The sequence below is a fragment of the Macaca mulatta genome, chromosome X (assembly GCF_049350105.2).
Source record: "Macaca mulatta isolate MMU2019108-1 chromosome X, T2T-MMU8v2.0, whole genome shotgun sequence".
Classification (NCBI taxonomy): domain Eukaryota; kingdom Metazoa; phylum Chordata; class Mammalia; order Primates; family Cercopithecidae; genus Macaca; species Macaca mulatta.
In genome coordinates, this window is record NC_133426.1 from 125,221,585 (window position 1) to 125,245,895 (window position 24,311).

The window sequence follows — 24,311 nt, forward strand, 5'->3', positions numbered from 1 at the left end:
ACACTCAAATTGGAGCAGTTGGAAATCTGAGATTAGTTCTGAGGTGAGATGTCAGGATTAGGAATTCCCAGCATAGAAACTGTAGTCAGGATTAGGAATTCCCAGCATAGAAACTGTAGTCGAGGGATAGGAGAGTGATAAACTGGAGGTGAGTGAATGAGGGAGTCAGAAAGAGAGAAGAATGTGAGTAGTCCTCCTACTCCCTCTCTGCTGGAAGAGGGAGGAGGGAGTGGAACAAGCCAAGAAATAAGGAAGGAGCAGGGCAGAGGGACCAGAGGAGGAATCATAGAATTCAGCAGATAGGCATTTTCAGGAAGCATGAAACTTCTAATCCCAGCCTTAGAATGTCTTCTCTTATACAGAAGAAATAGGCCTCCTGTAGTCTCCATAGCTGCTGATAGTACCAGTGTTCATCAAAAAGGAACAATCTAGGCTGGGCGCAGGGGCTCACGCCTGTAATCCCAGCACTTTGGGAGGCCAAAGCGGTGGATCACTTGAGGTCAGGAGTTTGAGACCAGCCTGGCCAACATGGTGAACCCCTGTCTCCACTAAAAATACAAAAATTAGCCGGACATAGCAGTGCGTGCCTGTAATCCCAGCTACTCAGGAGGCCGAGGCATGAGAATCACTGGAACTCCGGAGGCAGAGGCTGCAGTCAGCTGAGATTGTGCCACTGCACTCCAGCCTGGGCAGACAGAGTAAGACTCTGTCTCAATAAATACATAAATAAATAAATAAATAAATAAATAAATAAATAAATAAAACAGAAAACAGTCTTTTCTTCCTAGCATATGAAATGAGTCACATTGTAAAATAGGGTTGTTTATTTTTAAAGTTATCTTGCCTATTGCGAATATTGCTTTTCATGGACATCTTCAGTCATTAAAAAGAATTCTGCCTTTTTTTTTGTGGGTCTCACTGTGTCACCCAGGCTGGAGTGCAGTGGTGCAATCTCAGTTCACTGCAACCTCTGCCTCCCAGGTTCAAGAGATTCTCCTTCCTCAGCCTCCTGAATAGCTGGGATTACAGGCGCCTGCCACCACACCTGGCTAATTGTTATATTTTTGGTAGAGACAGGGTTTCACCATGTTGGCAAGGCTGGTTTCCAACTCCTGACCTCAAGTGGTCCGCCTGCCTCGGCCTCCAAAAGTGCTGGGATTATAGGTGTGAGCTACTGCGCCCAGCCTGCTCTTATTTCTTGAATACCTTGTTGAATATAATGCAGAAGATTGTCTCATTTTTTCTCGTAGGCACAGAAGCCTGGAAAAAATTCGTCAATGTGAAGAGATCTATAAAGAAGGCCAATACTTTGGTTGTTCCTTTGATCTGACCAAAGTGAAGGATTCCAGTTTTGAACAACACAGTGTGCAAATAATGGTCAAGGATTATGCAGGAAAAATTAAACCATCCTTCAATATAGTGCCTTTAACTTCCCGTGGTAAGTTTTAGAAGTCCTCTAAAACAATATGGATAAAAAGTGTGTTATATCTTTTGCACAATCAATACAAATAATAGAAAACGATGATTTTGGATTTAAGATCTTCTGAAACAAGCGACTATATTGATGTATAACTTTCTTTGATAGATCCTTTTTAAAGAAGCAAACTTGGAAGTTCTTTTTATTGAACACATGTGCCAGATGCTTTATCCTTGTTTACTTATGAGTACACTGAGAGTTAGAACAGTTAGTTGTAGAATCAACATTGGAATTGTCTCAGTTCATTGTTTGTTTCGTATTTTCTGGTATTCTGTTGTTTATAACAGAATACCAGAAACCGGGTAATTTATCAAAAAAAAGGAATTTATTTCTTACAGTTCTGGAGACAGGGAAGTGGAAGGTCAAGGGGCCAAATCTGGTGAGTGCCTTCTTGTTTGTGGGGACTTTCTGCAAAGTCCCAAGGCTGCACAGGGCATCACATGGTGAGGGAGTTGAGCATGCTAGCTCAGGTCTCTCTTCCTCTTCGTATGCATCTACCAGTCCCACTCCCATGATAACCCATTAATCCATTAATCAGTGAATAGATCAATCCATGAAGGCAGAACCCTCATGACCCAATTATCTCTTAAAGGCCCATCCTCTCCATACTGCCACATTGGGGATGAAGTTTCAACGTGAGTTTGGGAGAAGATAAACATTCAAATCATAGCAGGAATCAGGCCGTCTGACTCTAAGATCTAGTCTCTTGATACTTAAAGAGGATGATGCTCATAATGATCATATATAGTTCCTGAATAATCTGTCTCTTAGAAAAGGCATAGACTGAAGGTAGTGTAATCGGGCGATATTCCAAATATTTAACATTCTGTATGGCATGGGAACTGATCAGTTAGAAAAACCAGTATAGCCATAACTGTGGGTGCCAGCTGCATGTCAGCCTGTTAGAAAGTACCCTCAACTTGAACACAAAATATCTGATTAGGTTCTAACTCCTCCACTTTGGGCAAGGCATATAAACCCCCTTCAAATATTTCCTTATCTGTGAAATGGAATATATAATCTCTCTCTATCTAAAAACATTGCCATAAGGTTCAAATGACATAAAGCGTATTAACACATTTTGTAAATTGCTAAAGCAAATTCCATAAGCGTAATGGGTTATTTGTTGAAATATCCCAACTGGGAGCTCAGATTCTGGCTAAGATAGTCATAGAAGTGAATTCTAATAGGGTACCAAAGTCAGCCTACTTTGTAGGCCAAGAGAGTGAGGTTGGAGTATTTTGCCCAGTGGGGTAAGCTGAAGCAGAGCCCTTTTCTTTGTTTGGCAGATTATCTTAAATGACCTTTTAAGGCTCATTTTGCTGTTTTTCTCCCTGGATATTAATGGTGATATAAAGGGAGAAGGAAGATCCTTCTTAAATAGAAGATGATATCTTCAAGTTGTTTTCTGTTAATTACCCATTATCTTCTATTGCTTGGTCTTAAGTATAACTGACTCCTGAAAAAGTAAATTGACCAGGCTAATGCTTTTTAAAAAATAAATTATTTTTTCTTTTTCTGAGACAGGGTCTCTGTTGCCCAGGCTGGAATGCAGTGGTGTGGTCACAGCTCACTGCAGCCTTGACCTCCCGGGCTCAAACTATCCTCCCATCTCAGCCTCCCGAGTACCTGGGACCATAGGCGTGTGCCACCACGCCAGGCTAATTTTTGTATTTTTTGTAGAGACAGAGTTTTGCCATGTTTCCCAGGCTGGTCTCAATCTCCTGAGCTCAAGCGATCTACCCACCTTGGCCTCCCAAAGTGTTTTATTCTTAATTGTGGTTATAAACACACAGCATTAAAATTACCATCATAAACATTTTAAGTGTACAGTTCAGTAGTGTTAAGTATATTCACATTGTTGTGCAGCGGATCTTTAGAACTTGTTCATCTTGCAAAACCGAAACTCTGTTCATTAGACATTAATTTCCCCTCCCACCCCCCGCCCTTGGCAACCACCTTTCTACTTGCTGTTTCTATGAATTTGACTACTTAAGATATCTCATAGGAGTGGATTTATATAGTATTTGTCTTTTGTGACTGGTTTGTTTTACCTAGCATAATTTCCTTGAGGTGCATTTATGTTGCAGCGTGTGTCAGAGACTAAGCCAATGTTTTAATGGTGGTCTTTGATTGGCGTTAGTAAGTGACAACTAGGGAAGCCCCTTGTAGCTGGTGCCTTATTACTCATCAGGTGGAAGTACATCTGGATCCAAGCCCTTCTTTATTCTCTATGTTGCATCTAGATGTCCTGATTATAACCCTGGCCATTTTCTAACCAGATGCAGGTCAGAGTTCATATCATCTGCTAGATATCCCAAATATGTTCCTTAAATACATTTTACTACACAGTTTTAAATAAACTTCTTCCATAATTGTGGCTAATCAGAAATTCTAAAACTATATATCTGATCATGAAAGGCCACTAAATGCATTAGCTCTGTTTTGATTTAACTTTATGAACCCTACATATATATGCAGTTGTCTCTCAGTATTTGTGGGGCATTGCTTCCAGGAACTTCCAAGGTACCAAAATCCATGGATGCTCAAGTCCCTGATAAAAAGTAGCATAGTACTTGCATACAACCTATGCACATTTTCTCATATACTTTAAATCATCTCTACATTACTTATAATACCTAATACAATGTAAATGCTATGTAAATAGTTGTTATATTATCTAGGGAATAAATGAGAAGGAAAAAGTCTATACATGTTCAGCACAGATGATATTTTTTTAAAAAATATTTTCAGTTCATGGTTGGTTGAATTCATGAATGTGGAATCCATAGACTGTGTGTGTGTATAATCAAACTTTGGAAGCTTACTTGTGTTTTATTTTTGTTTTTCAGTGAAACCTGATCCTCCACATATTAAAAACCTCTCCTTCCACAATGGTGACCTACATGTACAATGGGAGAATCCACAGAATTTTATTAGCAGATGCTTATTTTATGAAGTAGAAGTCAATAACAGCCAAACCGAGACACATAATGTTTTCTCCGTAAGATTTTAAAATTATTGTTTTTATTTGGCTATTTTTCTTTTACTTGAATTTCTTACATTGAAATATCAATGAAACATAGCTCTTACATTTGTCAACTTACGATGATGATGATGGTAATGAAACTTCTTGTCTAAAATAAGGCATGGTGGAAGATTTGAAGATTTATGGTATAATAGTATCAGCTGCAAGTTTCAAGCCATTTATTAATTCATCTGTAAGCCTGTTGAAAAGGCCTATTAAACAGTAATTCATGTGCTCAACACGTTCTTATTAAATGTTCACCATATGCCAAGCACTCTTTTGTGTGCTGGGGTAAGGCAGTGAACGTGACACCTGACAAGTTTTTTTTCTTCATGAATCCTACATAATAGAAAACGTATGTAAATCAGCAAGCTAATTTCAGAGCGTGAGTGCTGTGAAGAAAATAAAATGGGCTGATGTAGTAGAGTGACTGGGAGAACCAGAGAGAATATTAGGTAGGGAAATCATCTGAGGTAATGACATTTGAGATGAGACCAGAATGATGAACAGACACTAGCCATGTGAAGATCTGGGTGTAGGGGGTCAGCAGATACAGACTCCGAGGCAAGAATGAGCTTAGCATGTGTGAGAGACCAGAAAGAAGGGTGGGTGGTGTGGTCAAAATGTAGCAGGAAGAGATGTCTAAGCAATAGGCAGACATCAGATCATGCGGACACTTTGGAGGCTCTGATAATACCATTCTGTTTTCTTGGAGTTTGTGGCAACTAAAGTAATCAGATTTGAATAGTCAATATTTGTTGGATTATGTGCCTGTATGCTATTCAGAATCAAATGCAGAACATGCTAATTAGAGGTCCTGTAGGACACTGACCAGAATGTGCTATAATCTCAGGACATCAGTCTAGTTGTTCTGCTTTAGGGTAAAGGTCACAAACTAGGGCCTCACACTTTTTTTGTTTGGAGCACAAAGTCGTGATTTGTTTGTTTCTTTGTTTACTAGATTTGAATTTTTTTGCCCAGATTTTAAATCATAGTACCTTAAGAGTGTATGTCCATAAGATGGCGCCTTAGGACCATGAAGACTACACCACTCACTTGTGTGCTACCTGCCTGGACCCTTTGTGTGTTTGAGCTTTGGAGGTTAGAAGTGAAGTGTTTTATAGTGGCTTTTAAAGGAGCCTAGCATCTCGCACGTGGGTAAATTCCTTGGTCCAGTTGTTTCAGCTTGTCATGGAACTTTCAAAATGCTTGCTAAAATAAGCCAGTGTTGACAGGCTGTAATTCCAACTCCAGAGGGAGTGACCAAGTCCACAGCAGAACAGAACAGCAAATGCTCTTCTGGGCATTTGCATTATGAATCCTTCTGCTGAAATATAATAATCATTATTAGTACCAGAAATTAAGTGCCCCAGGAAATACAGCAAAGGGAAAAAACTAAGGGCTTCCATGTGGAAGGGGGTTGGTGCTTGAATTTACAACAAAAGCAGTTATCAGAAAACTGAAATACACTTGTTTACTCCAGTCTTTACTGTTCTCTCCTTTCTGAAATCCTGAGATGCATGTCTGAAATCCCGAGATTGTATTCATTTTGCCACTCAGTTATTTTCTGCTGTTTAACCTATCACATGTATGCATTTTCCCTCCACTGAAAATATAAACTACAGAAAACCAAATGCCACATGTTCTCGCTTATAAGTGGGAGCTGGATGATGAGAACACATGGACACATGGAGGGGAACAACACGTACTGGGGCCTGTGGGGGTATGGCGGGGGAGGGAGAGCATCAGGAAGAACAACTAATGGATACTGGGCTTAATACCTGGGTGATGGGTTGGCATCAGGAAGAACAACTAATGGATACTGGGCTTAATACCTGGGTGATGGGTTGATCTGTGCAGCAAATCACCATGGCACACATTTACTTATGTCACAAACCTGCACTCCCTGCACATGTACCTCAGAGTTTAAAAGTTGGTATTTAAAAAAAAAAAAAAAGAAAGAAAATATAGACTCCTGTAGGAAAGTCGAGTGCTGTCTACTTTGTGCTGTTCCTGCTACTAAATAGCAGCTAGCATGTATTAAGTGATTACTATGTGCTAGGTATCTTAATAAGCACTGTATCTGAATTGTTTCATTTAATCCTCACAATAATCCTAAGGATCTAGGTCCTGTTATTTTGCCTCCATTTTACAGATAAGAAAACTTAGTTACTCCTAAGGTCACATTTCTAGTAAGTGGTAGAATCAATATTTAACCAAAGTTGTAACTCTAAAACTTAGATTCTTAACCACTAGACACCACCTCAATACTTCCTCTTAACAGCAATAGCTGTCATTCATTAAGTGTTTATGGAGTGCTACAAAGATGCACTTCTATGTGCTTCTTCATACAGTAGCTCATAGCAACCCATGAAATAGAAACTATTTTAACCTATATTTTATTGAAAAACTAAGGCTCAGAGAGGTTAAGTAACTTGCTACAAGCCACACAGCTAATAATTCAGTAACACTTCAAAGTTTGGTTGGTTTCCATGTATTTAACTTTGACCAAGAATACTTAGCATAACATCATGTGCATAATCATCATTTAATATATTATTATTGAATTGAGTTACTTTTTTTTTTTTTTTTTTTTACAAACTTCTGAACTGAAGAGAACACATACACTATGGAAGTTATCTACCTATATCAGAACTATTTTCTATTTGGAATTAACTCTGTACACTTGAGTTTAATGTTCTCTCTCCTAGCAGATGTAGAATGTCATCAGTTTTTTGTGTGTTCACAGATTTTGAGCTCTGCTGCTTAGAATTTTTTTTTCCTTTTGGAGGAATTATTTTGTCTGGTGTTACACTTAAGAGGGGGAAGTAAGTGGGAACATGAACTGGCACTATCACATGGGGGCTATGGTTAGAGGTAGCTCATGACAGAATTATGAAGTAAGGAACAACTTGTCTCTGACCACCCCCCACCCCTCAACCTTCCCAGCAAACTATCTTCTGGGTGCCCTGACTTTCCTTCTCTTAGTGGTCTCTGAATAGCCAGTAAACTATGCAGGGGGATTTACATTTGAACAAGAACCTAGAGACCTAAATCTATAGGTTGATTCGCCAAGTTTGCAATTTCTGTATATGGGAGATGGTCCAGGGGAGGAGGGACATCAATTTGCAACTTGATCCCTCAACTGGTAGTTGACGCTTGTGATTCCCCAACAGGTCTACTATTCTAAATGGCCAGTAATAGGGTATACTAGCCCCCTGAGTGGGTTTTTTTTTTCTCAACCCCTGTATGAAATATTGAAAGGATGTCCCTTCATCATTTGCTTGGCCTCTCAGCTCTTCACACATGCTGGTAGGAACTATTTAGTGAATGACATTAAATGTCAAAAATAATAGCTGTGTGTTCTGGTCTTGGTTCCAAGTTTAAACATCTCTTTGATAGAAGTTGACTATTTAAGCAAACAGATTTTCATGTGTTTTTTACTCCATTTTGGAAATACTTGCATTTAAGGAAATTAGTATTCTCTTTACATTAGACAGCAAGTGACTTTTATTATGTGGAGGAGAATTTTGCATTACACTTTCTTTTCTCCAACCCAGTCACGTTTTATATCTTATACTCTCAACAAGGGACACTGGTTTCTCGCTCCCTGTCTCTTTTTTAGAAGTTTTTATTGAGGTACAATACACAATCAAAATTATACAAATCATAACCTATAGCTCAATGATTTTTCACCTATGTAACCAGCACCACAGAAGCCCCCTCATAATCCCCTTCAGTTGCTATCCTCCAGAAGAGCAGCTACTATCCTGGTTTCTAATCCCATAGATTGATTTTGTTGCTACTTTAAAACTTTATATAAATGGAATTATAGAGAACGTACTTTCTTTCCTTTTTTTTTTTTTTTCCGAGACAGAGTCTTGCTCTGTCACCCAGGCTGGAGTGCAGTGTGGTGGCACAATCTCAGCTCACTGCAACCTCCGCCTCCCGGGTTCAAGCGATTCTTCTGTCTTAGTGTCCGGAGTAGCTGGGATTACAGGCATGCGCCACCACACCCGGCTATTTTTTTTTTTTTTAAATTTTTTAGTAGAGACGGGGTTTCACCATATTAGCCAGGCTCCTGGCTCTAGAACTCCTGGCCTCATGTGATCCACCATCCTCAGCCTCCCAAAGTGCTGGGATTACAGGGATGAGCCACTGTGTCTGGCCCAGAATGTACGTTTTTGTGTTTGCCCTTTTTTTCACTCAACATTATGTTTATGAGATTCACCAATGTTGTTTCTTATAGCTGTAGATGGTATGTTCTCATTACATTCATTCCATTGTGTGAATATACCATACTTTATCTATTATCCCATTGATGGACATTTGGATAGTTTCCAATTTGGTTTTATGAGTGGAGTTTTTATGAACATTCACATACTTATCTCTTGGTACACATGTGCGTACATTTGTGTGGGGCATTTATATAGGCATACACGGGTCATAAGGTTACATATGATTGTCTCTAACAGATAATAACAGTTTTCCTAGATGGTTGTGTCAGTTTACACTACTAAGCAGAAATTGTGAGTTCTAGATGCTTCATATCCTCTCACAACACTTGTTGTTGTCAGGTAAGTGTGTGTATTGTTATCTTGTGGATTTAATTTGCATTTTTCTCATGACCAGTGATGTTGAACACTTTTTCAGATGTTTATTCACAACTTGCTTATCCTCTTGTAAAGTGCCTGTTCAAGTCTTTTGCCAGTTATTTTTTTAAATTGGGTTTTCTGTCTTTGCCTTATTAGTTAGTAGGGTAAGAAAAAATATATATGCAAGTCCTTTGTCAGAAATTGCAAATATGTTCTCACACTCTATGCACTGCCTGTTTATTTCCCTAATAAGGTGTCATTTGATCAACAAAAGTTTTTAATTTTAATATAGATGACTTTATTTAAAAATTCCCTTTATGGTTAATATGGGAGGTTTTTTTGGTTTTGTTTAAGAAATATTTCCCTTCTTCAAGGTCATTAAGATAGTCTATGTTTTCATCTAAAAGCTTGCTATAGTTATGTATTTATTAATTTATTTTATCTTACACATTTAAATCTGCAGTATATCAGGAACTGATTTTGTGAGTAGTGCGAGGTAGGGGGTCAAGATTCGTTTGTTTTTCCATATGCATATGTAATTGACCCAGCACCATTTATTAAAGGCCAACCTTTTTTCACTGTTCTTGATCATCTTTTAATAGGATAAAAGGAAAGCTTGTTAGAAGTGACTAAGCGATGGAAAATGGGTTTTTAAACATTTAGAACTCATTAGTTTGTTTATTTATTTTTATTTTCAAGGTCCAAGAGGCTAAATGTCAGAATCCAGAATTTGAGAGAAATGTGGAGGTCGGTAAATTCAACATTAACTATTTGGGCTTAGACTTACAGCAGTTGGGGGTGGAGCATAGCATAAATATGAGCTGCTTTGAGAAAAACAAATTACTTTGTTCCATGAGTTATTGCCAATTTTTTTGAAGAGTCAAAAATAATTTGAATTGCAATCCAAGTCTTAATCATAGACAGAATTTAGCAGATAATTATATTATGATTCAATAACAGTGAAAAAGAATAAGCTGGTAATATTCCTTGTGTATTTTTATTTTATGCCTAAGAATACATCTTGTTTCATGGTCCCTGGTGTTCTTCCTGATACTTTGAACACAGTCAGAATAAGAGTCAAAACAAATAAGTTATGCTATGAGGATGACAAACTCTGGAGTAATTGGAGCCAAGAAATGAGTATAGGTAAGAGAACAGAATTTTTATTAAAATGTAAAACATTGATGCATAAAAACTAAGCTGAAGCAGAAAATAGACCGGGGAAAGGGGCTGTCATGCTCTCTTGATGTGAGGAAAAGAGTACTTACAATTGAAATTTATTTTCTTTTTAATCACTTTCAAATCACCCAGGCAGGGTTAATTTACGTATACAGTTTTTTAGAAAACCATAATCCAAATGGTTTTGTGTTCTTCTCTATCTCATTTCCATTTTTATTAACAAACTGAACAAAAATATAGAAAGCAGGCATAGGCTGCACACAGTGACTCACGCCTGTGATCCCAGCACTTTGAGAGGCTGAGGCAGGAGGATCGCTTGAGCCCAGGAGTTGGAGACCAGCCTGAGCAACATGGTGAAACCCCATCTCCACAAAAAATACAAAAATTAACCGGATATAGTGGTGCACGCTTGTGGTCTTGGCTACCCAAGAGGCTGAGATGGGAAGATCTCTTGAGCCTGGGAGGAGGAGGTTGCAGTGAGCCTAGATTGTACCACTGCCCTCCAGCCTGGGTGACAGAGTAAGACCCTGTCTCAAGAAAAAAAAAAAAAAAAAAAAGGCAGGCATAATCAAATCTGCACATTGTACAGTACTAGAGACTGTCCTACAAGTGGTTGGCAGAAACAAGAGTGGAGCCATTTAATAGAGAGAAACCTGTATCTAAGTTTGAAAAAAAAATCATTTATTAATTGAAAGGCTGAGCAAGCTAGGCTCAAGTACTGGACTGGAAAGACCTGTGCTTTATGGATGTGTGTGTGGTGGGGTGGGATACAGGGCTTTATTTGACTGTAAGTGCAATGTGACTCAACATTGTAACCTTAAATGTGTCAAAAAGGCAAATATAATCTTAGGAGTGATAAGTGGAGCACCCGGAAAGGAATGCTGCAGGTTGGGGCACAGAGCTATGGCCACATCAGAATTGTGCAGTATTCCATTCCAAGGCAACACATTAAAGGAGTTGCCTTGGCAGACCAGAATCTATCTTTGAAAGGGTAATCAGGATGTTGAAGAATCTCAAAACTTGGCAAGGAACAATTGGTAAAGTAACTTTGAGGAGTCATGATTGCTGATTTCTAATATTGGAGGTATTGTCAGGTACAAGAAGGAATAGGCTTTACTTTTTATGTCTCCAAGGGGCAACACAGAACCAACTTAAGAACTTTTTAAACAGCTGTATATGAGCCAAACAGGTTGTTGAGGTAGCCAATTCCCTATTAATTGAGAAGCTCAACAAGTTATGTGCCAGGCATGGTTGTATTAGTTTATTTATTGCTGCATAACAAATTACTCCAAAGTTTAATGGCTTAAACCAACATACATTTACCATCTCACAGTTTCGGTAAGTCAGGAGTCAGGAGTCTAGCCACAGCTTAGCTGGAGGTCTCATGAGGTTGTAGTCAGGCTGCAATGAGAACTGAAATCTGTCTGAAGGCTTGACTGGGGACAGAGAATCCATTTCCAAGTTCACTCATACAGTTGTTGGAAAGCCTCAGTACCTCACTGGTTGCTGGATGGAGGCTGTCGCAGGTTAAATTGAATCTCCCAAAAAGATATATTCGTAGGTTTCAACCCCTGGTAAATGTGAATGTAACCTTATTTGGAAATAGGATTTTTGCAGATATAATCAAGTGAGGATGAGGTCATGCTGGATTAAAGTGGACCCTTCATCTAATGCCTAGTGTCCTTATAAAAAGAGCAGCCACACAGAGCACAGAGGCACACAGACACACAGGGAAGAAAGCCATGTGAAGATGGAGGCAGAGATTGCAGAGATGCAGCTACAACCAAGGAACACCAAGGATTCCCAGGAGCTACCAGAAGCTAGGAAGAGGCAAGGAGGGATTCTTCTCTAGAGCCCTCAGAGGGAGCATAGCCCTGCTGACACCTTCATTTTGGACTTCTGCCCTCCAAAACTGTGAGATAATACATTTCTGTTGTTTTAAGCCATTCAATTTGTGGTAATTTGCTTCCCTTAGTTCCTTGCCACTTGGACCTCCCCATAGAGCTAATTCCTGACATGGAAACTGGCTTTCCCAAGTGAGTAATCCAAGCAAGAAACAGTGTGAGAGAACACCTAATATGGGAACCATGGTCTTTTATAATCTAACCTTAGAAATGACATCCCATTACTGCTGCTGTTCCGTTTTTTAGAAGTGAGTCAATTCGTCTAGCCCATGCTCAAGGAGAGGAGATTACACCAGGGTATGAATATCAGGAGGCAGGAATCATGTGGAGAAATCTTAGTGACTACCTAAAACAATGGTGCCAGGCCTTGATGATCCTTTCTAGATGTTCATGACCTAGTGGGAAAAATGAATATGCATGTAGACAAACGACAGTCTATATGTTAGATGTAGCAAGGCAGGCTTTGGAATTGCACAGTGTAACTGGAATTTGAGGCCTGATGCCATTATTTACTAAATCCTTCTGGATGACTTACTAAACCTCTCTGAGCCTTATCTTTCTCATCTGCTTAAATGGGAGATAATGCTATCATTATAGCATATATATGAGATAAGCATGCAAAACCACCCAGTATGGTATCAGACGTATGGTAGGTGCTTATTTAAGAATAATAGTAGTTGTTGTTAGGATTATTTTAGGTATTTTAGTAGTGGTAAGTAACCAGTAAAATATGTAGTCACTGTTAATGAGATGACATATTTAATATAGCATCTTTGTTAATAGTGTTTAAAACTAGTTAAGATCTTCCGATTTACCTGAGCGGGCGGGGAAACCCGCCCCATGAGGATCCCCTGGGCTCGCCCAGTGCACAGGGGAAGCGTCCCGTGGCTGGGCCCCTCTTGGTCAGCCCATGCAGCCGCCATGACCTGGAGCATCACAGCCGGGGGTGCCCGCCAGCTCAACACCACCACATTCACGCGGCAGCGCTTCCCCGCCTGGCAACCGCTGCTGTTGGCCAGCATTACGCTGCAGCTCTTCTACGTGGGCCTGGCCTTCTATTACTCCTCCAACAGCATCAAGGAGCTGGAGTACAACTACACTGGCAGCCCGGGCACCAGCAACTGCTCGGTGTGAACTGCAGCTGGCCAGGGCTGTGCGCCACCGCCCACCTGCTCATGCGCCTGGTACTTCTCACTGCCTGAGCTCTTCCAGGGCCCCGTGTACCCCTACTACGTGCTGACCAACTTCTACCAAAACAACCGGTGGTATGGAATGTCCATGACAATGCGCAGCTGAGCAGGCTGCCCAGCACGCTGCACCACCCGGTCAATGAGTGCACCCACTGCGCCGCCTGCCCATTGCGCACCCTGCACCATCATTACCAACAGCCTCTTCAACGACTCCTCCTCGCTGTGACACCAGCGCCGGCCGGCGGGCCCTACGTGGAGGTGCCGCACTACCGCACTGCACCTGCATCGCCTGGTAGACCAACAACTATCCCATCAAGTTCTGCAACCCGCCACTGGTCAACGGCAGCCTGGCACTGGCCTTGCATGGCACGGCACTCCCGCCCAACTGGCACCGGCTGGTCTACGACGAGCTCAGCCCCATCCCCAACAACACCGGCTTCATCAACCAAGACTTCGTGGTGTGGATGCACATAGCAGCGCTGCCCTCATTCCGCAAGCTGTATGCGGACATCCACCAGGGCAACTACTCAGCTGGGCTACTACGGGGTGTCTACTGTGTCAACATCACCTACAACTACCTGATGTGTGCATTTGGCGGCCACAAGCTCCGCATCTTCAGCAGCATCTTGTGGATGGGTGGCAGGAACCCCTTCCTGGGCATCGCCTACCTGATCATCAGCTTCCTCTGCATCCTCACCGGCTTTGTCATGCTGATCATCCACATTTGCTACCAGGACCAACCAGAACGATGACGACAATGGGGAGGAGGGGTGATTCCAGCTTTCCAACGACCCTTCCTGCTTCTTGCCAAAACTGTTGCAAGCTTCTTTCAGCCTCCCCACTTTACCCCTCATCCTATTCCAACTTCTCCTCACTTTTCCTCCCTTTGTGAATGAGGGTACCAGAGGAGGGAATTACCCGCTTACTCTTGGGGGCTGCTAAACCTTGTTGCCTGGTGGTGGAGGGTTGACTGCAGAGTGAAACATCCTTGCAAACTCTCCCCACCTCCTTCATCATACTGAGTTGCCATGTTAGGTTCTCCAAGTCAGAGAGTGGAAAGGATCCCTATAGAGACTCATTTTCAACCCCTACCAGAGGAAGAGATTGAGAGACCTAGCAACATGAAATAACTCAGTCAAGATCAGGCAGCTGGCAAGTGGTTCCTGACGCTAAGGCTAAAGCTTTTGCCACTACAGTACAGTGGTTTTCTTTCCTTTGTGGGGAGGGTGGGTTGGGATGGAGAGAGACCCACAAACTGTCTGCAGAGGCATGGAGGGGTGTGGGAGAACATATTTGTTAAATATGCAGATAGATGAGGAGTCACCAACCCGAGATTCTGACACAATAATGCTGGGGTGAGATGCTTGAAACTGTGTTTTAACAAACTCCTCTGGAGATTCTCGTATTCTCTCAAATTTGGAAATCACTACCCTGAACCAGGTTGGGCCTGAAGCAGTCACCTGAGTCCAGTTTTTCAGATAGTAATTTGTTCCCAGGGACAGTGACACCATAATGTTGCAGGTTTGGTCTGGCACTCTGCCTTAAATGACCTGTGTACGCTCTAATGACTTGTGGAATGAATTTTTTAAAAATCACTATCTCTGGGCTGGGTGCTGTGGCTCATGCCTGTAATCCCATCACTTTGGGAGGCTGAGGTGGGTGGATTACTTGAGGTCAGGAGTTCAAGACCACTCTGACCAACATGGTGAAACCTTGTCTCTACTGAAATATAAAAATAAGCTGGGCATGGTGGCAGACGCCTGTGGTTCTAGCTCCCGGGAGGCTGAGGCAGGAGAATCGCTTGAACCTGGGAGGCGGAAGTTGCAGTGAGCCGAGATTGCGCCCCTGCACTCCAGCCTGGGAGACAGAGTGAGACTGACTCTGTCTCAAAAAAATTAAATTAAAAAAAATCACGATCTCTGGAAAACTAGTTGGTGTACAGATTTGTAGGACAGGGTTTGTGTTGATTTATTTGATATTTTAGTATAAGCAAACAGGCAAACTTTACCAGATCCTGTGTAGAAACTTGAAAATGTGAGGCCAGTTTGTACATTTCAGAGGGAACTGTAGAATCAGATAGCTGGAAGGGATCTCTGAGGGAAAGTACTTTCCCTAGTCACATCTGTGTCTCCTGGCTCAGTCTTCTTCATCATTTAATTTGTGTGTTTGGGTGTGTGCACGCGCGCATGTGCGCACTTACAAAGGGCTTCATTCATACCTTTTCTCTTGGATCTGGAAAAAAATGTTTATGTTTTCCAATGAGATACGTTTGTAGTAATCATATTTGAATCAATACTAAGGCATATATAGTTTTATATGTAAACTAGAATCTTAAAATTATTTGAATCTTTGAGATAATGTTAAAAGTCTTAGCTAAAATCATTCCATTGATTTTATCAATTGACTAATATCAATGTTTAAAGTTATTCTAAGAAGGAATATTTTTATTTAAAAAAATCTTTCATGGCAAAATAGCTTAAAAGAACTTTTAAAAAAACCCTTTGTGATATGTTACCAGTTTATTTGCTAAAAGCAGTTATTTGGTATTTGTCAGACAGAATTATTCAGTGCCTGCTGTCTATTATAACTATTTTCCAGTTACTACTAATTCGTTTATACTCCTTCCTTTAAAGCAGTGCAAGATCTTGAAGTTGTTTTTTTTTTAATCAGTTAAGAAATATCGAATTGTATTGAATAGTTTACATAGTTTAGTCTGTTCTAGTTCTTTGAAAGTTACTGAACAATGGACAATGTGCATGTCACTGACATCTGTCTCAGATCTTCTGGGACAATCATGATTTAAGACATTCTATGCCATTATTACATATGCCAAAAAAAACTTGGATAATTCCAATGTGTTGGCTTTCCAACTTCTGAACACTACATAATTTTACTATCAGTTTTTGAATAGTGATTTTAGGCTATGAAAACATTATTATATGTACATAGAGAAATTTTTATTTGTTATGAATGTTTGAGCTCACTAGCCCAGCCCTCCTCTATTTTGAATAAGAGAGTTTACTACATTTTTTTACTATGTAGTTGAAAACAACATGTATTTTGTCATTTTTAGAATGGTTAGTCTATTTCTATAAAATTTTAAATGAGGCTGGGCACAGTAACTCATACCTGTAATCCCAGCACTTTGTGAGGCCGAGGCGGGCAGATCACTTGAGGTCAAGAGTTTGAGACCAGCCTGGCCAAAATAGGGAAACCCCATCTCTACTAAAAATACAAAAATTAACTAGGTGTGGTGGTGTGCACCTGTAGTCCCAGCTACTCGGGAGACTGAGGCAGGAGAATCGCTTGAACCGTGGAGGCAAAGGTTGCAGTGAGCTGAGATTGTGCTCTTGCACTCCAGCCTGGGTGACAGAGTGAGAGACTCTGTCTCAAAAAAACCAAACCAAACAAACAAAAGTTTAAATGAGACCATCAATTTTAAGGGATTCTGATTCAGATTAAATTAATCAATATGGTTCCAGGCCCTAGTCTCTGAGTTTTTGAAAGAGAATAAAGCTTATATTTGTCTTTTTAAAAATATCCTGATTTCAGGTAATCTTTTAGGTATTTGTTCACCCAGGGAAGTTCAGGCACCAGAGGAGGACTTTTTTTTTTTTTTTTTTAAACTATTAATTTAACAGAAGATAAGATAATTGAAGAGTTTGGGAAAATAGGTTGGGGGAGGGAGCAGAAATACTTGTGATCTTACTAGCTAATGGAATTGCTGCTTGGTTTATTACTAAAAGGGTTTTATTTCTCAAGTCTTTCTTCTGTTTGCTTTTCATTCTCCAGGTAAGAAGCGCAATTCCACACTCTACATAACCATGTTACTCATTGTTCCAGTCATCGTTGCAGGTGCAATCATAGTACTTCTGCTTTACCTAAAAAGGTAAGGTAGCTGCCCAGGCAGGTTTTGCAGTTTCTGATAGCCTGTTTGCTATGGTTATTACTCTTAGTGCTTGTGTTTTATGTCTGCCCAGTATATAAGAAGCATGTTGCCTGTAAGTAGCTTTTGGGAGCATGACATGACAAGGAAGTATTACTGTGCCCACTTTCTTTTCCTTTTCTTTTTTCTTTTCTTTTCTCTTCTTTCTTTTCTTTCTTTTTTTTTTTTTTTTTTTTCCTGAGATGGAGTCTCTGTTGCCCAGGCTGGAGTGCAGTGCGGTGGTGTGATCTTGGCTCACTGCAGCCTCCGCCTCCTGGGTTCAAGCAATTCTGCTGCCTCAGCCTCCCGAGTAGCTGGGATTAGAGGTGCCCACCATCACGCCCGGCTAATTTTTTGTGTTTTTAGTAGACAGGGTTTCACCATGTTGGCCAGACTGGTCTCAAATTTCTGACCTCAAGTGATCCACCCTCCTCAGCCTCCCAAAGTGCTGGTATTACAGGCATGAGCCACTACACCTGGCCACTATGCCCACTTTCTAATGAAAAATGCGTTGGATTAGTTTTCCAGGGCTCCCTGCTCAAGCATGGCTCCCTTTGCATGTGTTTAGGATTGTTGAATAGGTCCTATGTTCACTTAATACTCTTTCAAATACCTAATCTATCAAGTTAGTCAGTAGTTCTTGGAATGAAGTTTTAGAAATGGAGACCATTACTAATAAAATGACTGTCTAGTATTAATACAAAGCAGGCTACTACTTAATATTGTGGGAAAGAGAACTTCATCAAGTTGTCATGAATGTATGGTATCCATTCCTTGAGAAGGTATTATTTTCTCTATCTCATTATAGGACTGTTATTTGCTCTTGCAGTAAATAACTAAGGTTGGAATAAGGTTATTAAGCTAGATCCAGAACCAATATTTTATCATTATTTCAACATTGATTCAACATATATATATATATATTTTTTGAGTGCCTAATTGTGAACCAGGCAGTGTTCTAAGTGCTAAAGTTACAGCAGTAAACAGGACAAAGTCCCCATTTGCATTCTAGAGGGAAAGATACACACACGCACATACACACAGACACACAAAATAAATAATAAATACTATGATTTCACATAGAAGTATAAGTGACAGTACCGGGGTACGGCTAGGGAGGTGCATTTTACGTAGGATGGCCAGAAGACTCCTCTCTGAGGAAGTGACATTTGAGGAGAGACTCCCAATAATGTAAAGGAGTGAGTCATTCAGATATTCAAGGAAAGAGCACTCCAGGCCATGGGAACAGCAAATGCCAAGTCCCCAAGGCTGAAATGCACTTGGTTTGTTTGGCTGGAGTGGAGAGTGCAAGGTGGAGAGTAGCAGCGAGTGAGGACAGAGGTTGGCCAACCAGATCACACAGGCCATGGCAAGGAACTGCGATTTTATTCTAAGCATGATGAGGAGCATTGGAGAGTTTTGAGCAGAGTTGGCACATGATCTGAATTACTGTCATAAAGATCATTGTAGTTGCTGAGTGAAGAACTGACTTGGGCAAAAGTGGAGGCAGATGGAGTAGTTCAGAGGAATTGCAGTGTTTTGGCAGAAAGATGAGGATAACCTATACTACGGGGTTAGCAATGGAGATAGCAAGAAGTGGTCAGAAATAGTATATATTTTGAGAGTAGAATTGATAAGACTTGCTGATAGCTGCCTGTCTGTGGAGGTATGAGGGTAATTGAGGATTCAGAGATACCTCTTAGATTTTTGGCTTGAGCAACTGAGTGAATGCTGGTGCCATTTACTGAGACAGAGAAGACTGTGAGGAAAGCTGGGTTTGAGGAAAGATAAGGACTTCAGTTTTGCACATGTTAAGTTTGAGATGCTTATTAGATATCCAAATAAAGATGTTAAATAAGCGATTGTGTGCATGAATCTGGAGTTGAAGGGAGAGGCCTGGGCTGGAAATCTAATTTTGGGAATCCTCGGCATGTGAATGGATTTAAAGCCCAAAGACTGAAGGGAGTGCTCATAAAGTGAATGAGATAGACAAGAAGACAAAAGACTGAATCCTGGGGGCACATCCATGGACACTCACTGGGAGATGGAGGCAAGCCCATTAAAGGGTGCTATAAGATTGGAAAATGGAGAAAAGTTGGAAGAAAAAAGAAACGGGAATGTATCCTGTTCTCAGAAGATTATTTTTTTTTTCAAAATTATACACAGCAAGTGCCCATCTGGTCTATTAAAAGTAGAGCAGCATTATTATTTAGATGATAGGGTATAAGTAATTCACTTATTCTGATGGCCCCTGTGCTCCACCTATGGGCAAGAGTGGAACTTAATGACCTTAGAACATTGATTTTTGTGTACCCTATTTTAGAAATTTCTTCACAACTGCCTTGTCAATAAAGATGACTTGTGTACCATGTCTTTTGTCTGTGCCTTCTTTTAATATGGTGGTATTTATGTGGGACACTGCTATGGACTGGAAGGTTTGAATCAAAATGTCTCTGTTTTCTTAAAGGCTCAAGATCATTATATTCCCTCCAATTCCTGATCCTGGCAAGATTTTTAAAGAAATGTTTGGAGACCAGAATGATGATACTCTGGTAAGAACAGATTTCATGGGGCTTAAAATTGTTTTGTTTTGTTTTGTTTTGTTTTGGAAGCTATGGGATTTTTAAAAAATGTGGTAAAGTATCCATAACATAAAATTTATTATTTTAAGCATTTTTAAGTATACAGGCTGGGTATGGCGGCTCACGCCTGTAATCCCAACACTTTGGGAGGCTGAGGCAGGAGGATCACTTGAGGCCAGCAGTTTGAGACCAGCCTGGACAGCATGCCACTGCACCCAGCTAATTTCTGTATTTTTTTGCAAGATCCTGTTTCTACAAAATATATAAAAATTAGCCGGGTGCAGCAGCATGCATCTGTAGTCCCAGCTACTTAGGAGATTGAGGTGGGAGGATCCCTTGAGCCCAGGAGTTCAAGATTGCAGTGAGCCATGATCATGCCACTGCATTCCAGCCTGAGTGACAGAGCGAGACTCTCTTAAAAAAAAAAAAAAAAAAAAAAAAAAAAAAAAAAAAGAGTATACAGTTTAGTGTCATTAAATGCATTTGTAAGTTGTGCAACCATCACCACTATCTCTTTCCAGAACTTTTTCGTCATCCCAAATAGAAACTGTGCCTGTTAAACAATAATTCCCCATCCCCTCATTCCTCCCACCCCTGGTAGCCTCTATTCTACTTTTTGTCTCTATGAATTGAATATTCTAGATACCTCCTATATTTGTCCTTTTGTGTCTGGCTTATTTCATTTACCATAATGTTTTTAAGGTTCATTCATGTTGTAGCATGTATCAGAATTTCATTTTGAAATTGGTTCTTCTAAAGTACAATTTATTTTTAGAAATTTGAAGAAGAGCTGATTTAAAATATAGTATCTGAGGCCATGCATACCAGTGAAGAAGTCTTCAGAATACTTTGCTCATCTTATATGACTGGACTCCATTCTCTCTCTGGTTAGGGGACATATTTTATCAAAACATGCAGGAGGGAGGGCCTCCTTTATAAAGCTAGCCTAATGAGCAGGCCTTCTGACTCTTGGATAATTTAAAAAACTTGATGTGGGGATATATAAACATAGGGTAAGCAATTGAAATGCATTGTGTTCATGTTGTTTCTTGGAAGGCTAGACTCCAGAGACATAGAAATGGAGCAGCCCTACCCCAACTGTTATAGTTGGTTTCCTGCAGACTCTCATGCTAGAATTTGTGGCTAGAAAACTTAAGACATTATGGGAACAAAAGGGTTTGAGGCTTCTGTGATAAATCCAACTAAAGTTAGATTTCAACTTTATCATCCACCCTACTGAAATAATAAAAACACTAAGTGAAATAAATATTATTATCATTATGTATATCTTAAAGGAATAATAACAAGCATAGGGCAGTTAATTTAGGGAAGTAGTACTGCATAGTAGATAATAGCCTGGTTTCTGGAGTCAGATTGTCTGGATTCATATCCCTGCTGTGTCATTTACCATCTTTTTGACCTTGGATAATTTTCTTAGCTTCTCTGTGACTCAATTTTTTCATTAGTAAAACGGAGGTAACAATAGCACCTGCCTCATAGTGTTGTTATGTGGATTAAATTAATTTAATACCCAACAGGTGATTAAATGGAAACTGCTTAGCCTACCTGGTACATTGTAAGTGCTTAATAAGTGTTAGTGATTAGTATTACTATTGATGATAATTTATTTTTGTCTTTAATTCCCAAATAATTATTGTAATAATGGGCAATTCTCAATGGTAGTGATGATATTTGGTTAGGGAAGGAAGGCAGAGAGGCATATATGCTATCAGAGGAGGATTCATTTGGATCACTTTTTCACCAGGTCATCTTCACAGACAGTAGATAACTCTGCCAGACCCTGGGAGTCAGGGCATGTAGATCCAGAAGTTAGGTACCTGATAAGGACATTGTATGCCGTATCTGGAGCGAGTATGATAACTATGGTTCTCTAACTTTAGTTGAGTCACAATCAACTGGAGTGCTTATAAGAAATACAGATTTCTGGACCCTACTTCCAATCCCCTGACCTGACCTGATTTGGCAGGTCAGGGACGAGTTCTAGGACTCTGCATATTTAACAGGAGCCCGCAGATGATCCATGTCCCGCTAAGAGAGTCTGTAGACCACACTTTGAAAATCACTGATAAAGATATTTACCCCTGTCTCTTACGTCATTTCACCAGCTGTGATAGATGCTGGAGGTTGGGAATTGTACTCTAACAACTTTAACCAGCTATTGAAAGTCTGCTATGTGTCAGACTATTATGTATTAAGTGCTTTGCCTATATTACCTTATTGAATCTTCATAACCACCCTGTGGAGAAGATGCTGTTGGTATTATTTTACAGATGAGGAAATGGAGCCCCAGTGAGGTTAAACAATTTAGTTGCAGTCACACAGCTAGTTGGTGGTAAGGTAGAATTTGACCCAGGGCTGTCTTATGCTAGACTTCTCTTGGTCTTTCTACTAGGCTGCATTGCCTCTTGTAAGATAGAATGCCTGTCCTGAAGAACCTCACCATCTTCTAAGACATCTGTATGACAGAAGTAGAGGGTTGGGATAGGGGATTTCTGAGAAAAAGATTTGGGGTTATATTATGAATAGCTTTAAATGGGAAGATATTGGCATGTCTTGTGTATATTAATGGCACTTTTCATGCACTGCTGCTGGTGGGCCTGTAAAATGATAGATATCCTTTCTGGAGGGCAAACTGGTAAAATGTAACAGGAATCTTTGAGCCTATGATTATACTTTTGGGACCAATTTTGAGGAAATAATCCAACAGTGGCACAAGAGTGGTCAATGCAGCATTTGCTTTTAACATGAAAAATTAGAAGCCAGTGAAACATAACAATTGAGAATTAGTTTAAAAAAATTAAAATTAGGTTTTCAAGGCATTTAATGTTGTAACAAAATACTCAAGATACAGGAGTAAGAAACAGACTATAAACATGTGTATTACAATCATAATTTTTATTAAAAATGCTTTAATATATACATAGAATGAGGGGAAGGAAATGGGTCTGAATGAATGATCATTTCTAGGCAAAGGGGTTGTGGGTAACTGATATTATTCTCTCTCTACCTTTCTAAAATTTCCAGATTGCCTATAGTGAGCATGTACTACTTTTATAATAAAAGAAACCCTGTACAAGTCATTAAGGGAAAAAGAAAATACTGTAGTCATCCAGGTCTGAGAGATAATAGGGACTTGAACTTAGGAGGTAGCAGAGGAGATTGACGTAAGAGACATTATTAAAGGAAATCAACTCATTATGATTTGGTGAGTCTGTGTGGGTGATGAGAGGTAGGGAGAGTAAAAAATAATTTCAAGTTTTCAAGTCTGAGTAATAGAGTGAATGATGGTAACACTGACAGCAAAATCAGATCAATTATCTTTCTCAGAGATGGGAAAATTGCTTTTTTCAATTTGCTGTCTAGAGGATAATATGTTGTTTCTGTCCCGATGAGTCAGATAATTCTGTAATTTGGTGACGCAGGTATACTGACAATATGGGCCATTAAAAGCACAAGGTATTTTTGTTTTGTCCATTGCAGACCATTAAACAAAATCAGTTCTTTAAAACTAAAAGTATAATAAAAATTCCAGAGATGGGGAAGGGTAAGAGAACAAATTTTTATGTCTGCTTTTAACCAAATGGCATATGCTGCATATTCTTTTACTTCTAGCATCATTGAATTATTGAATGAACATAGCCCTAGAGGTCATCTAATGAGGTGGATGTTGACATGTTTAACTATTTCCCTTTAATTATAAATGTTCAAAACTCGAGATTCTCACTCATCTCCCGAGATGGGGACATTAGGAGCCACAGAGAAGTTTCTTAAGGACTGTCACTGTTTTAAGCCAATCTTGTATTGCTATAAAGACATACCTGAAACTGGGTAATTTATAAATGAAAGAGGTTTAATTAGCTCATGGTTCTGCAGGCTTCAAAGGAACTGTGGTGCCAGCATCTGCTTCTGGTGAGTACCTCAGGAAGCTTACAGTCATGGTGGAAAGTGAAAGGGGAGCAGGCATCTCACGTGGTGAGAGTGGGAACAAGAGGGGGTGGGAGGTGCCATACACTTTTAAACAAACAGCTCTCATGAGAACTCACTGCTGTGATGACAGCACTAAGCCATGAGGGATCCATCCCTATCACCCAAACACTTCCCACCAGGCCATACTTCCAACGGTGGGGATTACAATTCAGTATGAAATTTGACAGGGACATATATCCAAACTCTATCAGTCACATAGAGAGGCAACTGCAAAACCTGGACTAGAACCCATATAGCCCAAAGTTACCAACTTCCAATCCAAATAAATAATCTTTGTTCTTTTTTAAACACTCTTTTCTTCCACACTGCACCATTAGTAGTTGTTCTTATAGGACAACTTTTTAGTTATGGCCATAAATAAATTAAATCTTCAGTATAGTTTTCCTTAAAGTTACTCGTGTTTTGATGATGTTTTGTTCATTA

The 24,311-nt window shown here is 40.0% G+C and overlaps 2 protein-coding genes across 7 annotated transcripts in view; both read left to right on the forward strand.

Annotated features, from left to right (window-relative positions):
• IL13RA1 (interleukin 13 receptor subunit alpha 1) overlaps window positions 1–24,311 on the forward strand; it is a 65,402-nt gene that overhangs the window by 28,722 nt on the left and 12,369 nt on the right. The window contains exons 5-11 of one of the 6 annotated variants that reach the window (XM_077989511.1): window positions 1,251–1,438; window positions 4,330–4,481; window positions 9,800–9,847; window positions 10,114–10,246; window positions 17,166–17,262; window positions 19,766–19,850; window positions 23,775–23,951. In XM_077989511.1, coding sequence (XP_077845637.1) covers window positions 1,251–1,438; window positions 4,330–4,481; window positions 9,800–9,847; window positions 10,114–10,246; window positions 17,166–17,262; window positions 19,766–19,850; window positions 23,775–23,936 — 865 coding nt within the window. In that variant the 3' untranslated portion in view covers window positions 23,937–23,951. Of the gene's footprint in view, window positions 1–1,250; window positions 1,439–4,329; window positions 4,482–9,799; window positions 9,848–10,113; window positions 10,274–17,085; window positions 17,263–19,765; window positions 19,851–23,774; window positions 23,952–24,311 lie in introns of those variants that run through there. The other 5 variants (XR_013413173.1, XM_077989512.1, XM_015128077.3 and 2 more) reach the window with 5 other exon arrangements.
• Window positions 12,894–14,268, forward strand: LOC100429453 (cell cycle control protein 50B). Its single transcript, XM_015128072.3, is given in 5 exon segments — window positions 12,894–13,459; window positions 13,462–13,544; window positions 13,546–13,612; window positions 13,615–13,652; window positions 13,655–14,268. Coding segments are annotated over 5 exon segments (1,095 nt in total). The 5' UTR covers window positions 12,894–13,023; the 3' UTR covers window positions 14,126–14,268.